General features: G+C 36.0%; 1 protein-coding gene and 1 long non-coding RNA gene across 12 annotated transcripts in view; one reads left to right on the forward strand and one right to left on the reverse strand.

Moving 5' to 3' along the window:
• Positions 1–17,400, reverse strand: part of ZFPM2 (zinc finger protein, FOG family member 2) — a 507,265-nt gene that overhangs the window by 421,820 nt on the left and 68,045 nt on the right. For 2 of the 10 annotated variants that reach the window (XM_048841469.2, XM_048841463.2), the window contains exons 1-2: positions 16,169–16,376; positions 15,263–15,352 (exon numbers count right to left, since the gene is read on the reverse strand). The exons of 1 other annotated variant lie outside the window; for it this stretch is intronic. In XM_048841469.2, coding sequence (XP_048697426.1) covers positions 15,263–15,352; positions 16,169–16,256 — 178 coding nt within the window. In that variant the 5' untranslated portion in view covers positions 16,257–16,376. Of the gene's footprint in view, positions 1–14,471; positions 15,083–15,262; positions 15,624–16,168; positions 16,380–17,400 lie in introns of those variants that run through there. 7 more of the 10 variants (XM_048841470.2, XM_048841472.2, XM_048841468.2 and 4 more) reach the window with 6 other exon arrangements.
• LOC142070958 (uncharacterized) overlaps positions 15,733–17,400 on the forward strand; it is a 66,766-nt gene continuing 65,098 nt past the window's right edge. For both annotated transcript variants that reach the window (XR_012666900.1, XR_012666901.1), the window contains exon 1: positions 15,733–15,944. This is a non-coding gene — a long non-coding RNA (uncharacterized LOC142070958). The remainder of the gene's footprint in view (positions 15,945–17,400) is intronic.

The raw sequence follows: 17,400 nt of genomic DNA on the forward strand, positions 1-17,400 counted from the left end.
TTACTATAGCGAATAGTTGGCAGTAGTGCGACAAATTGGAGATCAGTTAAACAATCCGCATATTTGGCAAATATATAAAGTATTGTTTTACATGGATTGTAGAACACTGAAAACAGAAGCTCCTCAAACCCTTCTGGCCAGAGCCCTGGAACTGAGAAAATTAATCAAATGAGAGGGAAGGACACTGTAGATGACTGCAACCTTTGCTAATACCACTTTGAACACAACTGAAGTGACTTTCTGTACAAGGGTCAAAAGAAAGTTGAATGTAAAATCTGCTAAGGCACCAATAAATATGGTTAATATATTTTTCTCCTTGTGCAATTTTAGATTTGGGGTCCAAACATAATGCCGTTTCTTGTTAGAGAGAGAAAAGGAAAAGTATTAAGATATCCTAGAACTTCCTACATCCATTGATCTCCTATTCTCTCTCTCTCTCTCTCTTCCGTCTCCATTACCTTTTCTCTCTGTGAGGGGATCAAATGGCCAGTGATTTGTTCAGGCATTCCAACTGTTTAATAGTGTTTAAATCATCCAGTTATGAAACCTAAAATTACCTCGTAACTTAAGTCACCAAATATACTTTATAGCTCACAAAGTGAATAGCTCAAAATACTCAATCCACAGACTAAAATTTGTTTGCACAAATGACTAGCAAAGTCATAACCCTCAGGACCTATTTGTGTCTAATTCACAGACAAAAAAATAGGCTACATTTCTTGAGAAAATTAATCAGTGAATAATTCGACCAGCTCTCATGAAAGCCATCTGCTGTGTGAGAACTCAGCTCCTATAAACACATTTTATTTTAATTAAACTCTAAACTTCATTTTTCAAGAGGTTCAGAGCAAATGTCATCATTTATTTCTTTGTACAACTTTCCCCTCATGCCAATTCTATTTCATCTCTGTGTCCGTTCCTTTTAAAGTTAATTCAAAGAAAATCAAAATGCTTCAGTTGTAGTCATGCTATGTATCATTTCTATGAGCAAAAAGGTGTACAGTGATATTAATAAATTAAGGCCTTCATTCTTTTATTATATGGATGGTGTCTCAATGGGTTTACATTTTTACTCCCAACACTGCTTTCAACTCCAATATACAATTTAAGCCAGTTATAGAAAAGAAATTATTGGATCTATTTCAAGGATATAGCATCCTTTGTACAGTATAAAAAAGAGCAACATATTTGGCACAGGGCCAAATGTCTTAACAAAAAGAAAATCTGACTGGATATAATAGTCTGGATAAAAATATGACGGGCATCTTAAAATCACTCAGTATGTAAAATATCTGATATGTATGAAAGATGAACTGTTTCTGGCCCATCAGTTCAAAATTTCAGAAAAACCTAAAAGAGATAATCTTCTCTTTGTATGACAGAAACTAAAATAGCACAACACTGAAATTTAGGAGACAGACTATTTCCAAGACCAAACTCCACATCATTTAGAAGAAGGTTAATAAAACAGACATCACATATGTTGAAAATACAGAGCTACCATTGTAGAAAGCAACATCCCTCTACTTGTGATCTTACTTTAAAATAAGAGCCTGAGCTACCGTGAAGTACATCGGTAGGTGTTTTAGTAGTGAAAGAGAGAAACTTACTAACTACAGATGGGCTATTTTGACCAGACATTAAAATCCAAGAGATATAATTCTTTTACAACAAATATTTGAGAGTTTTTGTGAAAGAGAGAAGGATCACATTGTGGCTAAACCATAAGAATGGGCATCAAAACATCTTATTTCTATTCCTAGCTGCGCCATAGATTAGTTGTGTTGCCTTGATTATAACATTTATAGACATAGTTTCAATTGACTTCAATGGGAGCTAGAACCTCTTAAAATAAGGCCTCAGGAATCTAATTATGGGCATCCAGAAACCAAAGCACTCAAAATTATAGATCACTGTAAAAAAAACTAGACCTAAAGTTTCCCCATTTATATCTATATCTTCTATAATTATATTGACAGATTGTCTATCAATCTATCTGTTTATTCAAACTCCAAAATGATCTCTAACATTATCTATTATAAGGATGCACCAGAAACTGGTGGTAATTCAAGAACGTTTATGAAAAGTTCTTAAGTCTATTTAGGAACCATGATTTGTTTGCCTTTCAATATGAGAATGATAATAAAAGTGAAGACTAAAGAAAGATGCCAAATAGTGCCATCTGCACAGTGGTCTTTTTGCAACGTGAACATCTGTCCATTGGGAACTGGATAGAGGCCACCAAATTGACTGTAAAACATTTTTCAATGTTACTGTTTTAATAAATAAATATTTTAATAGTAAGTGTGTGCTTAGTTAGCAGCACTTATCTTGAAAAACTGAGATAACACCCCTAAATATTAACACAATTCAATGCATACATAAGTCAGCACCATAAAGGACAGAAAATACTTTGGAAAAGTCCAGGACCACTTGTGCAAATATAAAAATAGTGCTCAGTTAAAAATAAAAACTAAGACAAAACTGAATTTAAGACATGTATTTGAAATATTCTAATGGTACCAAAAATTACTATGCATTCTTGCAAGAAATTTTTGAAAGTGTACAAATGGGTTTTAATTTCCCAAAATTGGTGAACAAAGGGTCTGATTCCTTTATTACACCAGTTTTACAGTGGTATAATGCCACTGACTTCAGTAGAATTAATCTTAATTTACACCAGTGTAAGTGAGAACAGAGTAAGACCCCAAATATTCAGTGTTTGTTTCATCCTTTGTTCTACATTGCAGGAGTTATTATACCTCCCAAGAGAATTTTGTGATTGATAATCACTCTTAGGAGAAAAAAAATCTCCCAAAAGCTTTGTGTCACAAATATTCTTTACCTGAACTCCAATGTTCTTCTTTCTTGACAGTGAAAACTTCCCATGTAACAGTCAAAGAACGTCAAAGTGAATGTCAGTCTAATCAGTCCAGCTATAACATCCCCAACGTACACTCCCACTTAAATGAGATTTCCTAAGCTGTAAGACTAATCATAAAATTACACAGTCTAGTTGGTCTAAGTAGCTGATTGTTACTTTCCATTTATAAGAATGCTGATCTTGATTATTTTGGCTGCATGACTTTTTTTTTTTTTTAACTCACCAACCCTGATTTTCCTCTGTGTATAATTAGATGGCTCTCAATTACACACCCTAGGGGTGTACAATTCTAAAACAAGCAAAGTAAGGCAGGGCACTCTCCCTGGTCAGATATGAAAAACATGCTTTCAAGAAAGAAAAAAAAGTCCCTCGATAAGATATATGAAGTATATAATTATTTTTGAAATAATTAAAGAAAAAAATATATTTACAACAGCAACTGATTTACTGTATGACAGTCTAATTACTTTATTGTACAACATATTTTTTCAGATAAACATACTTATGAATCTGTACCATACCTGCAAGTGTGTATGATCTGTAACAATTTGCTTCTGACCGCCACTCGTAATGCTGCTGTAGGAGCACACCAGAACAGTGTACAAAAATCCACAGAAACCCAGATGCTAAAGTGATCTGTCATGCTCTTGACAAAAATGGAAGATGCTCTTACACACTACTATAGTCTTGCCTAAAACCTGTGCTCACACATTTCTGTAAGTCCTGAACTTTAGTTTTTGAATCATGCCTCCAACATATACTTCAACTCCTGTGCAAAAGATCCATGATAACATTGTGAAATTCCTGCACAAGCCTTTTTTTTAAAAAAAATGAATCAGGTTCCTACAGATTAAACAGTAAAGAAACAACCTTTCTTGAAGTATAACTAATCACAGTTCAAATGACCACCAGTTCACTTACAATGATCACTTATTATGGTAGCACCCTATGTTATATTACGGGTTCTTTCATATTGCATTCCAGTTACACTATCAGCAGTACAGCACCTTGCAGAATTCATCTTACTGATATTTAGCCAGCAGCATTAGCTGAGACCCAACTGTCCTTTGGAGAGCTGACCCTTAAAACTCAAAGAAAAGCAATACATCATAAAGGATTTCAAAAAAGTATCAAACAGTCCAAAATCTAAATTCAAATCCAAGCTGTCCTGATTCCAATTGTGAGAGAGTGGTACACATTTTCATGGTTTACACTGGGAAAACCTTTAATTTTGAAAGTTAAGATTTTCATTTTTCCAGTTGTGCCTATTACACCTTGATTGTTAACTGTAATGTGTTCTGAGTAGAAATGATATATTTAGCCAATGAAATTCACAGTTCTTAGTGCTGCAGTAAAGTATCAATGATAGTGTTCCCTGGTTAATTCACAGAAACTACATTTTACAGAATTTTACTTTTTTAATTAAAATTTAAAAAGTGTACTATAGTAATTAACTTTGTTATCTTGTCAAAGATATATAGTACATAATAGTCCATTGAACATGGGTAAGCGTATCAAAAGCTAAGACCCAGGTTTTTTCTATATTACATTATATTCCTTTACTGTACTTATATAAGAGAATTTCCTTTATTGCAGCCCCAGTGCTAGATATAAAGTAATGAACATTCTCTACCAGAAAGCTTATAAGCTATATAACTAACTTGAGTTGCAAGTAAATATTAAAATTTAAAAAATTATATTTTTTTTACTGTAAATTCACTTTTTTAGTAAGTTTAGGGGATTTTGTTCGCCGTCTTCCCCCATTCTTTTTTCCTGAACTGGCATTGACCAGATTATTTCATCTTTCAATGGACCATGAAAAGTTAAGTCATAGAACTAAAGAACATAATCCAATGCCCCACCTTTTGGGAGCCCAGCCTGGCCTGACACTACACAGAAACCGACCTTTTTGTCCTTCAGACTTGCCTAGTAGGCCCCATCTTCTATCGCAAAAGCCAAATCATCTGATCCCAAACTAACTGTCAACCGCTTGTGATGGTGGGGAAGCCAGACATCAATCAATCAGTTTTTATCAGAGGCGCTCTTCGTTTTTCTGTTGTGCTCATCTTATCATCTGACCCAGTTGTAGCCCTGACTTCAGAAGCTTAAGCAACTTGATGACAAAATATGCGCCTGTTTGTCCAAGATGCACATTGTGAAAGAGCGGACTTATATTTTTAGCAACCAACTAATATATTTTCAAAATAACTCTCAAATATCTGAGGCTTTTCTCAATACTCAAATTGGTCAGTGCTCACTGAAATTCCATATCTATTTTGGAACAACTATCAAAGAGAGCTTTCTAAATAAAAAATAAAAGTTTAATAAAAAATTAACTCTTGTTTGTAAATTAAAGTTATTTTCAAATCAAGAGCCTGATCCTGTAACCCTTACCTTACTCTCTTGAACAATCTATCCTTATTCATATAAACAGTTCCATTCAAATAGGACTGCTATGTGAATAAAGGTTATTCACATGAGTAAGAGCACACAAAACACCACCACAAACTGCTGTAATAAGCATTCAGAGTGTCTCAACTAGAATAAAATGGATGAAGGGGCCAAAGTACAGTTAACTGAAAAAATGTTCATAATATCGATATAATTTAGTTTTCAAAATAAATGTATTCCAGTTGCCAAGAAAAATTGGAAGTTTATTTCTCTATATTTGTTAGCTGAATATTTTGATGGAGGAGGGGAGGAGGAGAAGGGGGGAAATTGCTTTTTCAAATCATCTGTAGTTTTGGATTTATCCAGTGCCATAGGGAATTTTCACCTGACCTCAATGGGTATAGGATCAGGACCTTGTTTGATAGATAGATCAATTTTAAGTGCCTCACCGTCTTTGTGAAATGCTGTAGAAAGTACCTTTGTACACATATGACCTAGTTTAAGTACCCCAAAATGTTTCAGCGTAGCAATTTGCATAGCTGCTTAATATAAAGCCTGAATCAAAAGTTTGGAAATAAACATTAAAAACTAGGACTCAATACATCCGAAAGAATATTCACATTTTCACACGAAGCTAAAGATCTGCAAAGTGAGTACACTTTTTTTGATGCTATTACATTAATATAAATATTAATCTTTAAACTTTGTTTTTCCCTCCCTTCCAGTGAAACGGTAGTCAAATATAAAGTAGTAGGGTCCTCAATCTGAACTCATTTACAAAGGTGTAAATCAGGAGTAACTCCATTGAAGCCAGTAGAGTTACATCACCATAAGCGACATTAAAATCACTCCCTAGAAAATTTCCTCTCTGCCTAAATAAACATCTCCATGCATTTTACAGAAAGTATTTATGAGTTTATTGAATTTCAAAAAAATATTCTTTACAAAAAATACTTGTCAAGATTTCTTCCATTATACTTTGGCCTATAAGGTATACAGTACTGTACGCTATAATTCATTCTACTCTCGTTAAAATTTGCATTTCTATAATAAATGCAAATATGCTCTTAAAAGGCTATATAAAATTTCTCCATATAATTTTGTCACATAAAAAGCATACCTCAGCTTTGAAAAATAATGGCTGTAAAACATGACACTTGTGACAGAAGAAGCAGATCTGTGCCATGAAAATCATTTGTGTACAATGGAAAGCACTTTATTAAAGCAAGGTCCTCATTGTGTTCAATGGAATCTTGTAAGCATCAAACTCTGAACTTCTTAGTATATATCACTGCATGTGTTTTTAGGCCCCAATCCTGAAAACACTTTTGTAGTATAATGTTCATTGTAGTCAATAGGACTATTCATGTTCATGAAGTTAAGAACATACGTAAGAGTCTGCAAGATCTGTTCTTTAAGGTTTATAATTAGGATAATACTGTCAATTTCAGAAAAGGTTAGACATAGCGGAAACCAAAATAAATAACTTTGAAAATAATGCAGTATTTTATTACATTGCATTGTTTTTTTGTGTTTTGTTTTGAGGTAAAAAGACTGAGTACACTAAAATCAGCCTTTGACACATAGTTATATCAGCTAATCACAGACTGAAAGCTGCAAGTCTAGTTGTCTGGTAGTACAAAGTAACATCACTCTAACTCATTTCTGTGATCAGGTTTCAGAGTAGCAGCCATGTTAGTCTGTATCCGCAAAAAAGAAAAGGAGTCATGTGGCACCTTAGAGTGCAGCAAATAATGTTTGAGAAGAATTTATGAAGAAAAAGTTCAAATAACTCATTGTTAATCTGGTGTGAATCCAGATATTCCATTACTAGTTGTATTCACATTGGAGATATATTAATTTAATGTTCCCTTATTTTATAAGAGGAAGTTCTATAAAACTATCAACTGGTAATTCAATAATATGAAAGTTTGGGGCCACACTCTACCTTTATTTACACACTTGCAATGATGGGATTACTTGGGTGTAATTAAAGACAGAATATGTCCCAAAATAGTTTTGTTCTTGACTAATTACATAAACATAAAAGACACAGCAACTTTCAAATACAAAGCTGTGTACAGGATTTCTAATAAAGATACACTCTCCCTACTTCTGCATATTTAGAAATGCTATATGACTCTTCAGAATAAAAGATGCCAATGGTAAGAAAGGATGGCAACCTGTGTAACCTTCACTTTCAACATGGAAAGTCTGGACCAACTGCAAAATAAGGAGAAAATGGATCCATAACCACAACAGAGTTCATTCAACATATCTAACATGAAGATAGGAGGGGCGTTTTTCTGCTGATTTTTAAAATTGTTTAACTTATTAAAAAAAATCCTCTTTTTTGTAAATATCCCTACACCAAATAGAGTAGTTCAAAGCACTGTACATATAAATCAAGATTACATATTGTATGTTTACTTTACAATAGACTAAATCCCTTACAAGGAAACATCTACTGTGACAACCATCCGAATTGTTACTAATGTATGATGGAATTACCCTTTCAAAACTAAATAATCAATGAGAGCTGTCAGTACCAAGAAGTGATTCCTTTTATAGTGTAAGCATTATGCTAGTGTTTTTTTCACAAGAACTCCTCTTTCCTACTGCATGTGTATTAAAGTAGCCTGAGTATATTTTGGGGTTCCCAAATGAGCATATTATAGATTGGCAGCTTCACTCTTTGATATGACATGGAAACTTTATTTTCCTGCAGGTGAGGAATAACAAAATTAGAAAAATACTATCTGCTGAATGACTTGGTAATTATAGCACTGACACCTTGAATCTATGCTTAAAATACATGTATTAAAACATTATAGACAGTATACACCTGAATACACATACACATTTAAGAATAATTAGTATAGAAAGTGTGTTTATACTTCAGACAAGACTACATATATTAGGATTTTCATGTTTTTAAAACTGCCCAGCATATAATTATATATATTCAAAATTCTCAAATCTGATGCCTTAGATAAAGACTATTTGAAAGTGATCTTTTAACATTGTATGGTGTATAACAAAATAATAGTAGTAATATTTTGTCATTACAGCCTCATGAAATATTGTATCAGTGCATCAGTCTCCAAGGATAACTATAATTGATTAGGCTGTAGTATTCAGATTGCCCCTGATTTTTGTTTGCTTGTCATTATTTCAGGAGTATACAGCAATGAAATCAACCCTCGTAGTCTTCTCTGCCATTTTTTTTGTTTGTTTGTTTTAATCTCTTAACAGGGAATAAATAAGATATATCCCCATCCCACACATTCCTGAGCTAACTCTATACTGATCTCTGTATAAGTGGAGGAATCCCTGACTGTGGGATCACATGCAAGAAGTAATATTGCCATGTAAATGCAATACAATTATCATATTTTCATTTAAAATATGTTCGTCAAATGCACAAATTATTGAGCTTTAAATAATCCTGACTATACAATTCTCCTTCTCTACCTTTGTGTCATCTCAAAAAGACAATCTGGCAGTAATGGTATGACACCCTCTCAGACAAGCCTTTGGGTATTAATATTTAAATCTTACCTATCCCTTGTGATTGGAATTCAGCCTCTATTCACAAACAAAAACTAAATCAATGTTCTTAGAGTTCAAACTAGATCCCTAAACAGTTTGCCACTCTCCATGCACAGATAAGATAAACTTTCTTTGACCCAAGAGATGAAGTTGCCATGACGATCAGAGAGTCCACTTTCTATATTGATATTTTGCTGATGTAACAACAAATAGAACCAGATCCTAGGGCTGATAATGGTGATTAATTAATACTAATATTGATCCCTACAAGCAAGAGACAAGGCTATTAACTTGAAGCCTGAAAAGTCAATTGTTACCTGTGGCAGAGATACTAGTGGCTGATTTTGAAACATAATAAACAAATACGCTGTCTTTATGCTAATACCTTTAAAGAGCTATGTCTCTTTCTTGAGCACAGTAATCCCACATTCAAACCCACCAATTTAATTGGATATTTTCACCCATATCCAAAACAAATAATAAACTTCAACAATTACAATATTAATTATTCAGAGTGTTATATACTGATACCTTTAATGTGACCTATAAAAAAAAACTTTCCTTCAAGACTACAGTGTAAGACTTTTCTTGCTAAAGCAGTTCCAAACAGAAGATCCAAACAGACTATATTTTTCAGAAGGTAGCATATAAAGGTTATAAGATTTTACGTTACAAGTTTCTATGTACATTTTTCAAGAGGGGGACCTGTTTGTTTTCTCAGCTGAATAGGGAAAAATAATACAAATATACAGGTGAAAGCCACCAGTGTGGAACAGAAGTCCTTCTAGGAAGACCTATCCAAACCAAAGAGCAATACTGGCATTGCCCATTTTTAAAAGAAAAGGCTCTATTTATATTAACTGCAACTATGTATTTGTTTTACAGTAATTCCACTTAACTTTAATTTGAGGTGTAAACCCAATTTGAGCTCCCCATCAGAAAACTTCCATATCTAAGTTTTTCCTTTTCAAAACAAGAAACACAAAATTCTTCATTTAAAAGAATCAAGCCTTTTTCTTTTAAAACACAATACACTGAGTTTCTTCATTAGCAAGCTATCTTTGTACTATTGATAAAGTACACTTTATGTTTAATGGAAAATAATTGGTACTACTGATGAATGGCGTGCTTTCCTCCTCACTTCATTACACAGAATTCTGCATGAATCTTAGCATTAGCTTTTACACATCTAACAAAAGTATGAATTAGTAGAGATGAAAAATTAGGAGCAAATTATCTAATTGCATTACTTTCTCTCACAGCTGAATTATATAACATTTATGTCTTTAATATATGACTGCAAACCTATATTCTGTTTTAATATATGCTGTACATATCTTGCAACATAAAGATCAATTGTTTGCAAGGAACTGGTACTCAGTCTTACAAAAACTAAGTATCACCATGATTGTTTCATACTCAAAAGATTTAGGCAGCTGCTTACCTAGAGCTCTGCTTTAATTGAATCGAAACATTTGAAGTGTCTTTAAGGTACTACAGAGTGATTTAAAGGAGAGTACAAAGTTAAACTCTGTCATTAAATTTAAAAAATTCTGTTTTTTAAAGTGGTGAGGATTGTAATACATTTTTTACCATCCTACTTTTAGCCAGTGAGCCCCTTAAAAATGTTGATGTTATATTTTATTTTACTTTGCAATTTTATTCAAAAAGAGACTTTCACTTCTGAGTTCCACTTCTAAACTCAGATGCTTACATATAAGCCTACTGGATCTGAACAACGCTGGTGTATTTGTGTCTGTATTACTGTCTCTATTTAAACTTAGAAAACTCAACTGGATGATTTATGAACCTCTAATCAGTAGCTTTTTCTGCACATTTCCAAAGAGATAAACAAAATAAAACATTTTAGTTTTCTCATACGTAGTCTGCTTCTGAAAAATCAACTAAAGCTGTACAATTATCCATTTTCATAAATAAATACTATTGCATGCATTGTTGTTTTGATTTCTAAACACTTCAAAACATAAACTATGTAAATGGTGTATTTTATTTTGCATTACAATATTGTAGATTTAATTCTGTAAATGTTTAACTTCAGAACTACACTAGTCATTACTTTCTCCAAAAGGCAAATAAAAAGATATGTCACAAATATAAAACTTTGATAATATATCTGCTATGGGAAATGTAATTTTAAAGCAACATTTTTAAACAGAGGGCAGTCCTTCTACTTGCTGCTTTAAAACAACAATTTCCCTAAGATCAAAAGACAATCAATGGTTTTGTTTTAGAGAGGGAAACTTGTTTGAGCATATGGCAGGTGAAATATGCAAGAGATATTTAACTTAGCATTGTGAAAAAGCCATCAATATACTAAAACACAGATTCTCTCTCATTTTTACTTTGCTAATGGTCTTAGTAACTAATGATATAATGGACATTTTCATTGGATACCTGAAATATGTAGTACAGTATATAAAAAAAAACCAGACACAAGACAGTATAGAAAAGAACTGTGTCTCTTGCTAATGCTATACAATCCACATTAGGTTAAAATTAAAGATGATATTTTAAACAATACTATCATCCACATTATAAAAGAAGGGTTAATTTTAAACCAACATTTAAAAAAAAATCATAGTATGTATGGTGGGAAACAGTGCAATAAAGCAGAGGGAGAACTTAAAACAATCAAATGTCAGTGTTTTCTCCTTATAATTTTCATACATTGCATAAAGTATATGAAATAGCTTGGAATAAGACCTCATATGCTATACAGACAATTTCTTCATTGTAAATCAATTCAAACTTCTTCAGGAAAGCCTGATATGGTGAATTGCTAACCACACTTCTCCTGACAAGAAGCATTTTACTTTCAAAACATTTATGTAACATATTTAATTTTGAACTTGACTATTCATGAGAATTCTTTTTTTTCCTAACCCAGGTTTCATAAACACTTTGCCATATTTCTCCACAATCTGATTGTACCTAACAATCTTCATGCTATACTAAACAAATTACAAACCAAACCAAAAGTTGTATGAGAAACTATTCCATTAATATCTCAGAGAAGACTGTCTTTGTAAAACATTACAATACAGCTAATGAAAAAGTCCTTTAAGAATTTTATTCAACTATTTAGGTAACAGAGCTTCATTTGAAAAAAATGTTTCAACCAACACCGCTCCTCCAATCCATAAACCACTGTACTTAAGTGTGACTGAAGTTGGGGACAAACAGGTCAGTAAACACATTACTAGACCACAGTCAACTGCATGAAGAACAAGAAAATAACAATAAAACTGCACACACAACACATTTGCTAATCATAAAGAAATGCATTAGTAAAAAAATCATCATTTCTGTCATAAATTTTGCAGCACAGCCACAGAATGGAGAACAATCTGGGCAATTTATTGGCATATTGGCAGGAGGTGATAAGGCTAAAAACAACAACAGCTAGCAGCTGGTGCAGTGAGATGGGCTGATAACATTGATATGGGGCTCCCATACAAAACACCTCCTATTCTATCAGTGCTTTTTATCAAACTAGTATTACAATAATAGCTTATGAGAGAGGGGTTTTTTAGAGGAGGGGAGAAAAATATAGGCCTGGAAAGGAAAAAAATCTGAATTTTTGGGACAAAACATGGGGGTAAAATACATAATTTATCACAGTATTATCAGGAAACCCAGGCAGTCTAATCAAGGAGCACTGAGTGACTATTTTTTGCCTTATCATCCAAAGTGGTGGAAACGGAGAAGGAATTATCAGGCTTCTGCAGATTGCTGGGCTGGAATTTTAATGGTAATAATCGGGTTTCTGATGGTATATCTTCTCCGCTTATCTTTCCCATTATCTCCCCTTATCTGGCCAGTCATCAGAGCAAATTAATGGTGCTCTTTCAGCGTCGCCTTTTTATCGCTGCCCAGAGAGCACCCAAGGGGAAAGAATAAGCAAAATATTAAAATACTGCATAAATCACAATTTTAGATAGCATGGAACTGTGTGCAGTAAAAGAAAAAAAACTGTGCCCAACAACCTTTTTGTCCTTTAAATTGACTGTCTTCAGAGTTTCTAGTGTAAGCTGACTTTTTGCTTTTCACAGAGCTTCTAAATTGTGCATACTTTATCAGCAAAATATAGAGTTTTATTGTAAATTGAAGAGTTTTCAAACTTAAAAGTGGTGGTCTAGACTTGTCACTAGTAATTCCATTATTTTTACTGACAACTCTTATGGTCAGCATTTTCAACTCCAATTTTTGTGTTCCAATATCAGCAAAAGAAAAGTTAACTTCAAAATATTACATCTAAAATACTATATTGCTTGGTTTAAATAATAAAATCTCAAAAAACACATTTTAATAAAGTATACTTCTTATCAGAATAAACTTCTCAAAGTCTGAGAAAACATCAGTTATGGTTGGTCAAATACTAATAGATATCTCTGTACAGGACACTGCCTGATTGGCTTGAACAAAAATTACTTTAAAACTAGCTAAGGAACACACAACCCCAAAAGCCATCAGCTGGAAGTGCTATGAACATAATATGTCCTCCAATTCTGATGACCTTGTTTCACTTCTCCTGACAATGTAAGTTTACAGTCTAATTCGCATGATAACTTGCATGGAAAAATGAAGTTCTTAAAAATCAGATTATGCACACAAATGTACAATGTAATCTACCCATTTTCACATATATGTTAAGTGTGTTTATATTTATTCTTATAATACATTCATGTACACGCAAACCATTATATGTCACTTATGAACAAACCAAAAGCATTTGGGTTAACATTTAATGCCATATAGGGAAGCCATAAAAATGCTTTGTGACCTATATCAGAAGTACATAATCCTCAATTTGTATCCAAGCATTTACCTGCCATTATGAAATGGACATTACAAATATTAACATAGTTAATTGGGAATATAAAGTATGCAAAAAATAGGATCAGACACTCTTTGTGCCATACAATCAATAATGTTGATCATTTATTAACAATCAAGACACTAGTCATGCACAACAAAGTCTTTCTAACTAATAACTTTCATAATCATATCCCATATCAGATACAGTTCTAAAATATTAACTACACTAATAGATTAATGCATATTAGATAATAAATGTATAGGTTTAAAAGCAAACAACATGTTTACTTAAGAATATCAAAACCCAAAGTAATTAAAAAGTTCCTTGAAAAATGAAGGATTTCAAATGCTTTACAGAAAACGTAAAAGTTGCAATCATTTAGTATTATATACTAACTTTAGTAAACTTAAAACTTAATCAGGAACATGCTGCTATTTTATTTTCCATATTAAAAGACAGTTAAAAAGTAATTTCTACTAAGCAGGGATGTTCTACCAACACAATCCAAACATTTTACAGAGACCAATCTTTTTTCAACCTGCAACTCATTTTCTTGTTTGCTAAACCAGTTCATCAATTCAAAAAATCCACCAGAACTGAGCTATTCATAAGCATTTTGGAGTCAGAAATCAATGAGAAAAATGCTATCCAAAGATCCTCTCCAAGTCACATGATGGTTAGTTTTAAAGTAGTTCTAAGACAGAGACACCAATGAAGTTGTATCAGCTCAGTGGTGCTGATTTTAAAACAAAATGGTTTATTGTATCTGTTTTGAAACGCCCTTACACTTCTTTGAGTACCGACCGTTAGGATTGTTCGGTTGAACAATCTGAAGCACAGAAAAGTTTAGGAAGTTGAGATCACAGCTCATGTCACTGATGTGTGTCCCAGGCAGGAAAAGTGAACTATGGATACTATTAAGAAGAAGATTTTTGACTACGACCCACCAATACACCTGGTTTCGAAACAAAAACATTTCCCCTTCAAAAGTGTTGCACTTCCGAAAACAACAAAGGCGATTATCTGCAAATGGTTTAGATGCAAACCAAATCCTCCAGGGAGGTGCAGAGCAAACCTAAGCGGCGGGACGAAGAGAACCGAAAGATGACTACATGAGCACTGCCCAGAGACGGGTGCTATTGAGTTGTGCAGCTCAGAAGAGCCTTTCCCTGGTGCTCCCTTTGCTGGAACTTTTCTTCCACGCACTTTCTGTTTCTTTACGATGCTCCCGTATTTCGGCAGCCTAAGCCTGGCAGGGATTCCCCATCCACCCCCCAGCTGTACTTGATCCCTCGCATTCTTATTTGGCCTCCTAAATCAGCTCAACTTTAAACTACAGAAGTGGTTTGGTTTCCAGGCGGAGTGAGGGAGTTTTAAGGGAGAGGGGGAGGCAGCCACAGCGCCAAAGGAGTAGGTGCTCAGTAGTGAGGAAGCTGCTCGGACTGCATCCAAGCAGCTTTTCTTTCATCCCTGCCCTTGTCTCTCTACCCTCAAGCCTCTTTGGCAAAGTTTAACCCTTCAGCCCATACCCGGGACTCTCCCAAGAAGGACAGAAATAAAAGTCTGTCAGAGGGAGCCCCCCTCAGGAAACTCACGTTTGATCTGCCTGGGTTTGCTCTGTTTCCTTCGGGACATGCTGCCGCTGCTCCTGCCGGGCTCCAGGTGCGGGAGGCGAGGGCTGCGGGCTGGGGGGGACAGATCAGTCGGCGGGGCTCATGGAGGAGCCGCTGGACGCCTCGCGAGGCACAGTCAAATGAGAGGGGAGAGGGCGAGCGAGTGGCTGGGAACGAGGGGCAGAGGGAGCTCGGGCGAGTGAGAGACAGCGAGGATGAGGGGAGCGAGGGGGAGGAGGGGGAGGAGGGAGGCAGGGGGTGGGGGAAGCAGGGAGGGAGGGGAGCGCTCGCTCTCCCCGCCGTGGCTGTGCGGATGCCGCCGCCGTTGTCGCTCGCGGAGCCGCGCTCGGCTCAGACTGACGGGCTGCGGGAGGTGGCCGGGGAGGAGGGGGCGAGGGAGGGGCTTTCCACGGCTGGGGGAAGGCGGGGGGGGGGGGGGAGTTTGTCCGTCCGGGTTGACGGACACTGGCGGCTTCCACAGACAGGTCCGCCTGCAAACAGCAGCCTCCGGGGCGCGGGCGGCTGCGGCGGGAGGCTTCAATTGTGGGAGCTGCTCCCTGCCCTCCGCAGGGGAAGGAGCCGGCTCCCTTCGCCCCCCTCCCCCACCCCAACTTCACTCAGCTAGGGAACACACGAGCCAGGCACCGAGCCTCTACAAGCTGAGGTGAGACCAGCCCCGCGCTGTTCCCGCGGATCACAAGCGCCCGCTGCGCTTTGGGGACCGGTTCAGTCTCCCCCCGCCCCCGCCCCCGCCCCCGCCGCGCGCGCAGAACACTTCACTTCGGCTAAGGCCTCGTTGGCCCAGGCGCCCCGGGGGCTGGGTTGAATCGGATGCTCCACGGGTTGGGCACTGGGGGCTGGCGTTTCTGGACAGTGCGTGCGCCTCACCTGGGGTTTTCCAGGGGGAAGCTGGAGCCAGGCATTCCCTTGCACATATCTCCAGGGGCACGGTGTAGGTGCGTGCATGGGTAGGCATTCATGAAAGAAGAAAAAGCACTTGGTGGCTGGCTGGTCCACCAGGCGGTAATCAATTACTGATGGGCCCTGAACAGACTGCATCAGATCCTGCCCACAGGTACACGGGTGTTAGAGCTGCTCAACCTCGTTGTTGGGAGGAGTCTAGCACATTTTCGCAGTTCTTGAATTACCTACAACCAGGGCCTGTTTTTCAACAAATTTGTTCATTATTCACAGTTGTTCAACTGATCGTTTCCACAAGCAAATTTTAGCCTGTGATTCATTCTGAAGTTTGTATATTTGCTCTGTGGTAATAATTATTTGCATGTCTGATTGATCACTTAGATGATATTGTTTCTGTTCTCTAATTGGACGATCTTTGTTTATAAAAGAAAAGTCCCCATTCACTACTTATCCGTGAACATTCATGATTGATCAACATATGCATTGTGTAAATAATAAAAAGTTTTTCAAAGTGGTTCAATTTCTGTTACAAATACACTAGTGAATATTTGTGCATTTTAGTTTTGATAGTGCTGTCTGTAAATAGTCTTGCAAATAAAAACTTGCACAAGTAAATGCTCATGAAGATGTGAAGAGAAAGAGTCATGCATATCAATTAAGTGAATCGGAGTTTTAAATACAAACTCCACATATTCTTACTTGCCCAGTTCTATTCTGGAATTCTTCCACTGTCAGTCATGTTATTCTGGATTTACATCAGTTCATAAATGGCAAAATCTGCTTTAACATTTCTTTTGAATGATTTAGATGAATATATAGAATGAAGGGGTTTATTACCGGTATTCCTCAATTATGTGAACACTTTGATTACGGTACATGATTTCCCTCCCTATTTGCATCTCTTGTGAGCATTCTGCTGAAATGTGTTAAGGTGTTACTAATAAGTGTTTTTGCCCTACTTAAAGTGAGCATGGCATCCAACATCCATTGTTCCATTTGCTGGTCCCCTTGAGATGTAGAGTCTTTGTGTAATAATTATAAGTAGTCATACCATTTTGCAGGCAGTAACATAAGCTATGTTTCAGAGGCAACGGCCAACTGGAATGCTCTCTAACCTTTAGCTCAAACTGTACTACAAGTTAAGCCTTACCTAGGATAGTTCCCTATTGTTCAGTATAGTAAGATTTTCATCACAATCT

The sequence above is a fragment of the Caretta caretta genome, chromosome 2 (genome assembly GCF_965140235.1).
Source record: "Caretta caretta isolate rCarCar2 chromosome 2, rCarCar1.hap1, whole genome shotgun sequence".
Taxonomy (NCBI): domain Eukaryota; kingdom Metazoa; phylum Chordata; order Testudines; family Cheloniidae; genus Caretta; species Caretta caretta.